The sequence below is a fragment of the Dermacentor silvarum genome, chromosome 5 (genome assembly GCF_013339745.2).
Source record: "Dermacentor silvarum isolate Dsil-2018 chromosome 5, BIME_Dsil_1.4, whole genome shotgun sequence".
Classification (NCBI taxonomy): domain Eukaryota; kingdom Metazoa; phylum Arthropoda; class Arachnida; order Ixodida; family Ixodidae; genus Dermacentor; species Dermacentor silvarum.
The window spans coordinates 183,800,683-183,814,046 of record NC_051158.1 but is presented as its reverse complement, the minus strand read 5'-3'; the positions used below and the strand labels follow the sequence as shown (position 1 = coordinate 183,814,046).

The window sequence follows — 13,364 nt, the reverse complement described above, 5'->3', positions numbered from 1 at the left end:
CGGGTCCTTAGGATGAGGTCTCTCCGGTCATTTGGGCTCACTCCGGCCGCTGTCCAAAGCGCGGTGGCCAACGTTGGTCTGGGCCATTTATCCAATCTGAGGCCTCCGAGAGGCCGGAGGATAACTTTTTCATCTCGGAGGGGAAGAGGAGGCAGGCGCTTTGGCCCGCTCTGCTTGGGCTCGGCGGAAGGGTGTTCAGAGGCTTTCTGACGGAGCGACGCCGTTTCGTGGGCTGCAGCGTTGCGGGCGCGTCGCTTGTTGCGGACCACCTTCCAACAGGCTCCGTTGTAGGCTTCGTCTTCTATGGTGTCCGTGTCGATGGCTAAAGGTGGGGTATCCTCGTCCATGTCCTCCCCCGGTGGCGAGTCATTCGTTTGTTCTGGGATGGGAACGCAGGCAGCGTCGCTGGCAGCGTCGCGGTCGCTCAATGCTCCGATAGTTGCTGGCTTGTCGTCGGTTGTGAGCGTCTCTTCGGCGTTGCTAAGCATTGTTGGCACCGTTTGCTCGTTAGCGCACTCCGAAACAGTGCATAATAGCGGTAGTGATGTTAGACGCTGCCTTGCTGCAGGGCTGTGGTTGGCAATGTCGTCAGTAAGAGCGCGAGGTGGAGCGGTGCCCACCGTAAGCGACATGCATCGATGCAGCCGTGCCTAAGTTGGGCAGACGCCTGTTCCGTTAGGCTTAATGGGGCGTTCCCCGCGTCGAAGTCTTTAAGGCTCGTGAGATGATGGAAAATGGACTCACAGTGACCCCAGTGGTATCGGGTAGCTCCGGTCCACTAGGTGAGTCGTATGGTGTGGACGAATCGGGCACCGGAGTCGATGAAAATCCAAAACACAGATCCGAAAGACTCGGCTGCAGTCACGGTATTCTAGGCACTGTAGTCACGGACACCAGACGCCCGTCGGAAGAAGGCGCGTTTGCTCTACATATATGGTGATCGTAAAGGAGGAAAGAGACGCCAACTTCTGCAGCCCTTAAGGGAGCACGGCGCAGAACGCGCGTTTGTTCTCCGCCGTGCGTTCACTCCCCGTCAAGCGCGCGCCCCTCGCGCCCTTTCACTCGCACATATAGCGTTCGGCGCGCGGCGGCGATTTCATCTCCATTGACGTAATACGGAACCTCACGGCGACGGCGACGCCGACGGCAGAAATCTGCTTTGGAGTGTCCATATAATTGCTATCGCAATAAAATCAACGCGTCAGGAATGGTGTCGAAGAGACGCTACGCGTTACCAACAAGCCGACTGAAGCCTCGGCTCTGTAGCCGGCTCTAAGCCGACAGTAATAAAAGGTCCCAACAGATGGCGCGAGAGCAGGGCGAACGCGGGAAATTTGAATTGAATTCAGCAAAACCTACATTGCATCCATCATGGGAGGAGGGAGAGGGGAGGGGAAGAGCGTGAGGGGTGGGGGGGAGGAGAGGGTGTTACGTATCAGGGGCGGCAGAAGATTATCGTCTTGCCATGTCATTTGCAGCGAAGCAAACAGATATGAGGCCGATTTTTAATATTTAAGTCTCACAATATTTAACATAAAAGGTATGCGTTGTAGGTGTTTTCTTTTATGACAATTGTTTGTGGGCTGTTATTTTCAAAATGCCGAGGAATAATTTTATAAAAAATCTAGGACAAGGTATAATCGACTGTAGTGATATAAGAGCAACTTTAGTGCCGCATTGACCCTTTTCGCGAAGCAGTTTGCTCTCGAGGAACGAGATGGCGCTTTCGGCTGCGCGCCATACGTTGCCTCAGCGAATGCGCACGAATAGGAAACCATTACTGCTTCTGCCCTGCTACTGTGCGATCAGCTGTAGAAAATTATTCGGACTCTCGGGCTCCTAAAAGAGGCACGCACGCAGAGCATTCGACTAATGTAATGTGTGCGCTAATGCACTGTGCCCAATTCATACTGCAATACGTGTAACGATAAAGGGAAGACGTGTGCGGTAGTTCGCTGCAAAAATAGTGATTCACATATTAATGAATGAAATCAACATGTGTCGCCGCTGCTACATAAGGACTGTCTGTGTTGCCGCCCTTCGCGATGCACGGCTTTCCTCAACGATAAAAAAAAATATAATTCAACCGCCTGCGCTTAGAGCTAACCTCCAAAGAAATGAATTCAACTCCGGAACGTCGGCACTTGGGAGTGAATAGGCACTACTTCATTTTGTAACGAGCTATTTTTTTAACAGCTCGTTACAAAATGAAGTAGCGCTACTTTCTGGCATAGTAATTTTCCCGTACGTTATCTACACACATCCACCCTTACTTGCACGAAAACTTACGCCCACCCTATCGCCAACGTGTGAGTGAATAGGCGCACACTTGAATCAATGTGCCGAATCATGAGTGACGGCGACTACACCGACAAGACATGCATGTTGGAAGCTGAACGTTTCGTGACGGTCCAAAGAGTAAACGAGGGACTAGCGATAGCACGTCTTTGCTACGAGCTATCACAAAGTAGGGAACATTTAAATTCCAAGCTTTGTGTGCAGCAAGTACAAATTTATTGCAGCAGAGCACACCCGAGAGTGATTACGCTGAAAATAAACAATGAGATAGTGGCCGGACCGAGTAACTTTACTGAGTCAGAAATATGACAAACCACTGGTTCAAAATGTTTGCCAAATAAAGAACGCAGAGTACACTGATCCCGATTTAATTCATAAGTGGAAAGTTTGGACAACTTGGAATACATTTCTAGCCCCACTTTTAGTCCAAGCACCGTATACGCTGCTCGCGCCGTTTGGACAAGGCCTAATGAGCTCTGAGAGCACTTACATGTCCACTAAAGCTGTGGCCAAAGCTTCGTGTCGTGCACACAGTCACCGTCTACGATATGCGCCGAAACGGAGGTTTGCTGCGCCCCACCGGCGTCACGCGCTTGCATTGTAAACGCGGAGGCAACGGAGGCGGCTGAGGCAAGCAATGGACGCGTCACCACGGGATCAAACATGGCAGCGCCCACGGGAGCACCGCGAAAAGGGTCAATAGAAAACGCATCAGGCAGGCTAAGTCCCAGTTTGACCTTGGCTGAGCTTGAAGGTCACATTTACGGAACCATACGTAGTAGAGCTATCAATAAGCGCTCACAGAGGTGACGCCGGCGCACGCGCATTTTTGTTAGTATCAAAGTGTGCCGTGGTGAGCATCGGAAGACGTGAACAGACCACGCAAGCAGCCCGCAGCACTCACAGCAAGGATGAGCTTCTTGAAGGAGCTTGAGGAGAAACAGAGCAGTGGTCGCTGTCCGTCCGCGCTGACGTCCCGCATGTCCTCGAGCTTGAGCTTGCGCCGCTTGTCGGCTATCGTACTCAACTCGACCGCCTGCTTAGAGCGCATCGCGCTGGCCAATGGGCCGACGCTGGGGATGTCGCAAAGGTGGCGCTCCCGGTGGAGTCGCTTCCAGTTGAAGCGGTCGAAGAATGGGTGCGTCTTGAGCTCGGCGTAACTTCGTGAGCCAAGACGGTCGATGGCGTTCTTGCGCAGCATGCGGAACGTCATGTCTTTGGCGGGCGTGGTGGCCGAATGGTCGCGGTCTTCAGCGCGCGGGAAGCGCAGCGGCGCTGCGATGATGCGGTCGCGCACCGCCTGCCGGTTCTTGCCCCGGAACGGCACGCGGCCCGTCATCAGCTTGTACATGACGATACCGGCTGACCACCAGTCCACGGAACGGCCTGCGTGTCCCCAGACAGCGTCAGCAAGCAAAGATCTTACAATGCAACCTAATTTATAACCGAGATTTAAAAATTATACCGCTCTCCCGCACTATGGAAATCGAGGTAAGCGAAGCTTCCGGTTCTTTTTGCGTTGATAGACGATAATTAGCGGAGATGTTTACGGCGTATTTTTATATTCATCGTTGTAGTGCAATACTCGAGTGGTGAGTTCATGTTAAACATTACTTGCGTGCACCACTTGTGTTTGTCTACGTGGTACACAGAACACATAGCGAGACGTGTTTGTTTGAGGCGTTCTTGTACGCCTTTGTTCATAGCTTGTGCGAAATTTAGTACTGTCATTGCCTCAAACGGCGCAACGAATCGTGGCAAGGATTTTACGTGCCAAGCCTACAATATGATTATGAGGTACGTGGCAGTGGGGGACTCCGTATTAATTATGACTAACTGGGAGTCTCTAACGTGCAAATACCGTAGCGAGTAGAGATGTGTTGATTTGATAGGCGGCCGCTTCCCTAGTGTCGTTTAGACGCTGCGGTGCTTTAATGTGGATTTGCGTCAGTTGTCCGGACGGAAAATTCGCGCGGTGTTTGTTTTTCAGAAGATAGAAATGTACCGTAGCCTACCTTAAATTGAACTTTATACAGTTTGTCCGTAACTGCTGCCATGTCTAGTGGTAGCATTCCCTTGTCCTCTTACGTCGCCTCACTGGACCAACGTCCTGCCTTGCTTCTTCGAGGAGCAAGCTGAACTGACGGTGGTCCGGAGCCGATCATAGTAAGTCGCCCTATATATATATATATATATATATATATATATATATATATATATATTATTACGATACCATGTAGAGATGCTAAAGAGACGAGCCGCCGCGAGAAAGACGAAGTGTGTCTGGGCTTTTGGCGCGAGCAAGGTGTCGGCCTGGCGGTTTTGGTTCCAGTGTAAATATATTGTAAATAGCTTCTTTCGTGTGTGTCTTTCCACACGTAACATTCTGGTGGAGGATTGCGATCCCCGTCCTCGCCACGGAACTCCGAAGTGGTCGGTACATCGAGCTTGTCACCATGCCTCCCGGTGACGAGACCACATCTGCAACGGCTTCGGCTCGTCCGCCTGCTCCAATCGTCACGGTTGCCCAACATCGCGACCCCGGTGTTTTCTCTGGCCTGGAGGGACAGGACGTTGACGAATGGATCAAGCTATATGAATACGCCAGTGCTAATAACAGGTGGGACCCAACGATTATGCTCGCCAACGCCATCTTTTACCTCGGCGGCACCCCACGCGTGTGGCACCAAACGCATGAAGATGAGTTAACCAGTTGGGACATTTTCAAACAAAAGCTACGGGAACTGTTCGGCGACCCCATTGGGCGCAAGGTTGCCGCGAGAAAGGCTCTTGCGTCTCGGGTTCAGACATCTACGGAGCCCTACGTTTCCTACATCCTCGACGTTTTGGCTCTATGCCGCAAAACTGACGACACCATGTCTGAAGCAGATAAAGTGGCACATGTGCTAAAGGGCATCGCCGACGACGCTTTCCATTTGCTTGTTTTCGGCAACGTGTCGACTATCGACGCCATTATAAAAGAATGCCGTCGCCTTGAACAGGCTAAGAGCCGCCGTATCACACACCACATCACGCGGCTACCAAACACTGCTGCTACGTCGACATGTGAGGGGCGACTGCGTCAGACGACCACCTGTGACGACGTAACCCGTATTGTTCGCCGCGAGCTCGAGGCCACCAGTTCGCCAGCCTTCTCCGCGACGCCTCCCGATCCACCTGCAACCACGATTGCCATGATTCAGGCCGTCGTCAGGCAGGAATTTGAGCACATGGGTTTAAACTCCGTGTGTTCAACGGCTCAACCCAGCGTTCATCAGTTCTCTCGCGGCCCTCCTCGTCCCCGGCCGTCCTTTTCGGCTCCATACCGCAACCCGTCCGAATGGCGTACCCCTGATGATAAGCCGATCTGCTTCCACTGCTGTCGCATCGGCCACGTCGCTCGTCACTGCCGCAACCGATGGCCACCACCTACTCGGACGTACGCCGGCGCTTATTCCCGTACCTTTCGACCTACTGTTCCCTATGCTACCCGCCACGAACCCGCTGCCGTTGACGCCCCATCTCCGAACCTTCGCTACAGCCGCTCGCCCTCACCTCGACGCCATCAGTCTCGTTCGCCCCAACCCCGCCGCTTTTCTTCGCCGCCCATCACCTCCCGGATCCAGCCGGAAAACTAACCACTGCAAGCTGCGTTGTCGACCCTGCCCTCAAATCCTCTGCTCACGTTGCCTACGAATCAAAACCTTCTTGACGTTGACGTCGACGGCTATCCTGTCACTGCGCTGATCGATACAGGAGCCCATATTTCTATTATGAGTGCTGCCTTCCGACGACGACTCAGAAAGCTCCTCACCCCAGCGTCGGCACGTGTCCTCCGCGTTGCTGATGGAGGTACTGTCCATATCGTCGGCATGTGTACGGCACGTGTCAGCATCGCCGGCCGCCACACTCCTGTCCTCTTCACCGTGCTTGCTCATTGCCCCCACGACCTAATTCTCGGCCTCGATTTTCTCTCTGCGCATTCTGCTCTTATTGACTGCTCTGCCAGTACCCTTCGCCTTGAGTTGCCGCTTCTCGCAGAACCTCCTGATGTACCCTAGTGCCGCTTACGCCCCACCGGCTTTATTCGCCTGCCACCAAAGTCATTAGCCTATATTGAACTGACGTCTTCCCCACCTGTTCCTAATTGCGAGTACCTCGTCACTCCTCTGCCCGACATTCCACTGCAGTACGAGGTCACCGTGCCGCACAGTATTCTTACTATTACTGATAACTGCGCTCGCATGCCTATCTTTAACTTTGGATTGGCAAAGCAAATTCTCCCGCAAGGTATTTGCCTTGCCAACGTTGATTGTCTCGCCGACCATCAAGTGGCAGCTTTATCAGCCGATGGTTCTTCCGAACATGGCGGGCCCCTTGAACCAGCCTCGAGCGCCAATCCCAACATAAAGAAAATGGTTGCGGCAGACCTGTCCTCTACGCAGGCTGAAGACCTTTGCCAAATGTTATCGTCGTACCGAGATATTTTCGACTTTGACGATCGCCCTTTAGGCCAGACACTCGCGGTCAAGCATCGGATTTCTACTGGCGATGCTACTATTCACCGACGACCGTATCGAGTTTCTGCGTCGGAACGCCAAATAATTCAAAATGAAGTAAACAAAATGCTAGACAAAGACATCATTGAGCCTTCTTCGAGTCCCTGGGCGTCACCTGTGGTGTTGGTTAAGAAGAAGGACGGCACGTGGCGCTTCTGTGTAGACTACCGTCATTTGAACAAAATTACTAAGAAGGACGTCTACCCGCTCCCACGTATCGACGACGCCCTTGACTGCCTTCATGGTTCCAGCTGTTTCTCTTCTATTGATCTTCTATATATATATATATATATATATATATATATATATATATATATAAACGCGTTGATCTAAGCTCTTCCATGCCATCTCTAACACGGGAATGGGTTAGGCTCACACTTTTCACCCTTCTCACACTTGACACACCTGTAATTTTTTTTTACATTTTGACCCCTCTAATGTTAACGCAACAAACCAAGGAGAATCCCGTTATTAATAAAAAAAATTGCCAAGTGTCACACGAAAGATGAAGCAGGCCTAATAAATACACTATATACTCGTAAAAGCGAAATCAGCTCAACGGAAACAGGAATATGCGATGTTACGCAAATGCTGAGAGATCACAGCCGCTCGCTCTAGAAAGAGAGGCATATTCTTAGAGGAATCAGCTGAGCTAAGCCAGCACGCAATCTCTACATTTCGACTGTGTCCATGATTACACGAGAAGTTTGATAGCCGTTCATGCAGATTGGAAGATTTTGGTGAAATTTGCGTTCACATAAGCATTTTTTTACCCAACTGCTAAACACGCGGGTGTGCTACTTTAAAAGGTTGACGTGGTTGAAGGCGGTTAAACTAAGTTTGTCAAGCGATAGCACGGTTTTGCTTGCTTTGGGAAAGGACATAGACGCTGCTCGGCGCGGCAGCAGGAGCGTGCGAATTGACCTTCATGCTGCGTCTCGCTTCAACGCAAGCTAAGCGTCGAAAGCACAGCGCATACAAAGCTCCCAGCACTCGGTGCACTTTGTACACATCGCAGATCGCTTTTAACATGACGTCCGCGCGACTGTCCACTCTGTCCACATGGCAGATCGCTTTGAAGATATGGGCGCCGACGCGGCGTCCGCAGCAGCCGCCGGTAGGAGCACGCTAAGTCCCAGTTTGAGATTGGCTGAGCTTGAAAGTCAGATTTACGGAACCATGCGTTTTCTGGGTTTGTACCTGGAGTAGTAGAGCTTTCGCTCTAAAAATATAGTATATTCCTGACTTTACATGGGAAAACCAGGATTTGATTATGAGGTGCGCCGTTTTGCGGGACTCCGCCACAATTCTAACCACTTGGCGTTCTTTACCATGCACCCGAAGCACAGTCATCATCAGCATCATCAGCCTATATTTATGTCCACTGCAGGACGAAGGCCTCTCCCTGCGATCTCCAATTACCCCTGTCTTGCGCTAGCTGATTCTAACTTGCACCTGCAAATTTCCTAACTTCATCACCCCACCTAGTTTTCCGCGTTCCTCGACTGCGCTTCCCTTCTCTTGGTATCCATTGTGTAACTCTAATTGTCCACCGGTTAATCATCATCCGCGCATTATATGGGCGGCCCAGCTGCATTTTCTCCTCTTAATGTCAACTAGAATATCGGATATCCCCGTTTGCATGGTTATTCCCATGCATGTATGGAGTGGCGCCTGACACCGGCAAAAAAATAAATATTGCCGAGAGCTAGTGGGGCTATACTAGTCTAGGTGTAACCAAATTAGGAAGGCCCTCTAAGCTTCAACAAAGTCACTCCCTCACCAGAAGAGGAATGGGCCTCCCTGTGGTGCAGTATTCGGCCACTAACTCCTTCATGACTCCTACAATGGCGCGTACACGGAGGTTATTGCATTTCACCCCCATCGAAATGCGGTAGCCACAACTGGGGCTTTAGATCCCGCGACCGCGGGCTTATAACCACAACGTCAAAGCCAATACGCAACCACGGCGGGTATTGTGAAAGAAAACCGTTCAGTGGCGACAGAAAAGAAAAGCGTCAGAAGACAGAAAAGAAAAGGTTCAGGGGAGACAGTCGTATATCCCAAATGTTCCGATAGCGGGAGTGTGCTGAATTCTGACTCTCACCGCCTTACAGAACACAAACATGCCGTGGTACGTACGCGCCTGTCTCGTTGCGATGGACTGTCGTTAACGCAAACACTGAGGGAGCAAGAATTAGAGAGATTTAGATTAGGGGGACGCAAGCGTAGGGGGCCCCTACACTTGCGTCCCCCTAATATAAAACTCTATTAACTAATGTTGCCGCTCTTTTGCATAAACGGAGTTACCCTCGGCGCTTTGTCAATGATACACGACGGCGCATGCAGAGATCCCACGATAGCAAGGCCGGCTTCCTTTGTATGTATTCCGCATGTCCGTGGTGTGTCAGACGCAGTGCGCAGGGCTTTACGGCCTTTGGGTGTTGGAACTGTGTTTAAGCCTTTCTACACATTGGCAAACGTGTTCCCGAGGCCAAAGGACCGCACACCTCCGGACGAATAAAGTGGTGTCGTCTACAAGGTTAACTGCTCGGACTGTGGTGCCGGCTACATTGGCGAGACGGGGCGGCGACGACGCACTCGACTCAAGGAAAACTTAAGGGAGGCCACGAAAGCCACGCATAACACACGTGCAAAGACAGAACTGGTGGATCATTGTTTAACAAATGGACAAATGTTTGATTTTGATAATGTAGCTACGTTAGCACGGGAACACCGATGGGGCCCAAGAAAATTTTTGGAATCATGGTTTATCCGTCGCAGTCGATCTGCATGCAATTCTAACCGTGGCCCCCTGCCGGATGTTTACGGCAGTATCATACATGAATAGGATGTATTTTCCCATTTGTTTACATTTGTGTACTGACGATGTCATCCGCATAGGTGGCGAAACGTCTATGTTTTTGTTATATATTATTGTTGAGTAAAGCCAGTGATAACACGTTGAAATATGAGTTCCCCTGGCTTTTACCACATTTTTCAAGAAAAAAGTCGCAGTTTCGCTCGAAAGGCGAAGCATCAATTGCGATAGCAAATTAGTAGAGCGGAGTAAGAATAGTAGTTTTGTCGGCTGCAAATATTTTGACACATTCGCTTACTAACTGAATTAACAAACATGGTGTCGGTACGCACAAACATGAATAAATCAGACTCCATGACCGCAGACAACCGCTGTCAAAACGCTGGCGTGAGCACGCGACGTTCAAGCAGTGAGCGAAGGTTCGTGCAGTCTATCGCTTCAACGGAAACTGAGCGGCCGAAAGCACAGCGCATAGAAAGGTCAGAGCTGCGTGGACATTGCTTTCAAGATACGGTGCGCGCGACAACCCGGAGCCGCGCAATGTACAAGCACGCAGCTGCTGGCAGTGTGAAGCCGTGCCCCCTCCCTCCCGCACTGCCTTCCTGCTTTGCTCCTTTCGTGTGGGTATTGAGTCGCCAGTTCCCCTTGCGCCCGGTCGCAAGATACGCATATGGTGCCGCATGTAAACGTCGCCTCCCCTCCCTCCCTCCCTCCCATCCCCCCACGGCCTTTCGCACAACGGAAAACGTCGTGTTTGTACTGCGCCGTGCGTTCGCTCTGTGCAAGCGCGCGTCCCTCGCGCGCTTGTATTCGCACAAAGAGCACACGGCGCACGACGACGATTTTATCGCCCTTGGACTTTATACGGAACCTCACGGCGACGGCGACGCCGACGGCAAAAATCCGCTTGGAGTGTCCATCTAATTGCTACCGCAATAATAATCTAACGGGGCATATCTGCCTATGCGATATCTCACCGGACACACAAACACACACAAATACACCCACAAACACGCGCATATGGCACTTCACTGGAGCGATGGAACGCTGGAGGCGTGCATAAAAGGGAAAAAGAAAAAGCGTGAGAGTATTGAGACAAATTTACGTTGATTCCACGCACTGTGGAAATCGACGTAAACGAAGCGCTCTGTGCTGTTTCCTTGGACTAAAGGTAATTATCGGTAATTTGATGGCAAAGAATTAATTACGCATTTACTTCAATACTAGAGTCCTGAGTTGTTAAAACTTACCTTGCGTGCGCCACTGTTGTTGTTCTGCGTATTACAAAAATACACAGTGATGCGTGTTTGTTCATAACCTCCGAGATGGCTAGCATTCTCATTGCTTCGCATGGTGTTAAACTCTAATTGTATTTTGTGGCTGTACCTGCGAAAAGCACAATCGGATTATGAGGCATACCGTAGTAGTGGACTCGGGATTAATTTTCACCCCTGGAATTCTTTACATGCATCTGTAATATTAAATAATTATAGGCATATATCTGTTTTTCCTAGATTTTCAAAAATTATAGAACGAGTCCTGTACGCACGGATCTCACATTTTTGTAGCAAAGAAAATATGATAAAACAGCAATACAGTTTTCAGACGAAAAAAGTTCAGATGAGGCTTTGCTGTCAATTAAGGACAAAATAATAGTTAATTTTGAGCAGCGATCATACACGCAAAGGATATTCCTTGATTTCAAAAAGGCCTTTCATTCGATCAAGCATGAAATACTCCTGGAGAAACTAAATAAATATGGCATTAGAAGTGTTTCCCTCAAGTTTATAAATAGCTATCTCACAAATCGATTTTAATATTGTGACACGCAGCATGCAATATCAAAAACGCGTAAAATTGAGTACAGCGTCCTTCGGGGATCTATACTATAGGGCCGCTGCTATACCTCTTATATATAAACGATATCGTTAATATTGACACGTATACATGTTTATATTTCACCGCTGACCGCTTTTCACCGGCTAACAAATGTTAAACATTATCGCTAGGCACAGGACGCGTCTGCATGTATAGGAAGTTTCTCTAACGTTATCGATGCTTCTATCCGTTGTCTCTCATCACCAACGCTCATGTAATCTGATTGTATGAGCGACGCGAATTGTCTAGAACTTTCTGGAAGACACGCGGGTACCAGGGATGAATCTGGAACCTACGATGACTCATGTATAAAAGCCGAAGCGTTTCGCCGCTGATCAGATTTTCGACGATCGCTGACTGTGTTCGCCGCTATCGTTTACCTTCGAGTGCAACTTGCTTTTGTGGCCACAGGTTCGCCCAATAAAGTCCGTTTCGTCATTCACAGTTTTGCGACTGCTTTCAGTAGCTGTGCAGGTCGAGGCATCTCTCCTTTGTGCCTCTCTCATTTTCTGTTTTCTTCACCGTCACTACTACGTGACATCTGGTGGAGGTGCTTTTATGTCCTTGTGCCGGACCCCCTCGTCCAGCCGTGAGCCAAGCCCACACCGTCCAGACGACGTCGACGCCTACCCCGACCAGAGAGCTAGCCGTAGGCTACTGAACCTGCCACCGGAGTACGAACCCCTACCCGACAAAACCAAGAGGACAAAAGTCACGACCTCGGCAGCAGCTACCATGACAGCCCCTGCGCTAACATCTGCAGTCGTGTTGCAATAACCCATGGAGCCGCCGACCTTCCGCCGTTCGCCATGTGAAGACCCCGAAAGCTGGCTGGAGGCATACGACCGGGTCGCTCGTTCAACAACTGGGACTGTGGCGAAAAGCTGCGCCATGTTTACTTCTCTCTTGAAGACGGCGCCAGAACCTAGTTCGAGAATAGGGAGCGTGCGCTAACAACCTGGGACCTCTTCCGAGCCGCATTCTTGGACACCTTCACGAGCGTCATCCGTAAAGGAAGAGCTGCAGCCTTGCTGGAAAACCGTGTACAGCTCCCGAATAAGAGCATCGGTATGTGCACTGAAGAAATGACTCGATTGTTCCGGCACGCCGACGCCGCTATGCCCGAAGACAAGAAAGTTCGCTTGCTCATGCGGGGAGTTAAGCAGGAGCTATTCGCCGGACAGGTGCGGAATCCACCAACGACAGTCCAAGACTTTCTCTCGGAGGCTAGAACGATCGAGAAAGCACTGGACATGCGCAACCGGCAACACAATCGCCGTTCGACGCCACACTACGCCGAAGTCCAAGGACTCTCCGACGACCTACGAGACACCATCAGGGCAATAGTACGCGAAGAGCTGCAGAAGTTGCTACCGTCGTCGCAGCCTCAAGTTGCTTCCATCGCCGATATCGTGCGGGAGGAAATCCAGCAATCGCTTGGACTTCCCGAATCGTCGCAACCCCAACCGGAAGCGATGACCTACGCCGCCGTCGCCCCCCCCCCCCCCTCCGCGCTCGCACCAGGGCCCCGTAACGCCGCAGTTCCGTCGTCCACCGCCGCCACCGCCATGGAGCACGCCCGCCCGTCGCCCGGCGCAGCTACCAGAGGAAGACGGACATTTGGCGCGCCTCCGACCACCGCCCACTCTGCTATCACTGCGGGGGAGGCCGGTCATGTCTACCGCCGATGCCCATACCGCGAGATGGGCCTACGAGGGTTCGCCGTCAACGCGCCACGTCCACATTTTGGCGAGCGACCACGTGACATCGCCGACTACCTCACCGGAGCCCAGTGGCAACCACGACAA

General features: G+C 51.1%; 1 protein-coding gene across 1 annotated transcript in view; it reads right to left on the bottom strand.

Annotated features, from left to right (window-relative positions):
* Positions 1-3,136: 3,136 nt before the first annotated feature.
* LOC119454629 (microtubule-associated serine/threonine-protein kinase 2) overlaps positions 3,137-13,364 on the bottom strand; it is a 171,700-nt gene continuing 161,472 nt past the window's right edge. Inside the window, exon 5 of the mRNA XM_037716508.1 lies at positions 3,137-3,684. Within this exon, the coding sequence (XP_037572436.1) occupies positions 3,137-3,684 (548 nt within the window). The remainder of the gene's footprint in view (positions 3,685-13,364) is intronic.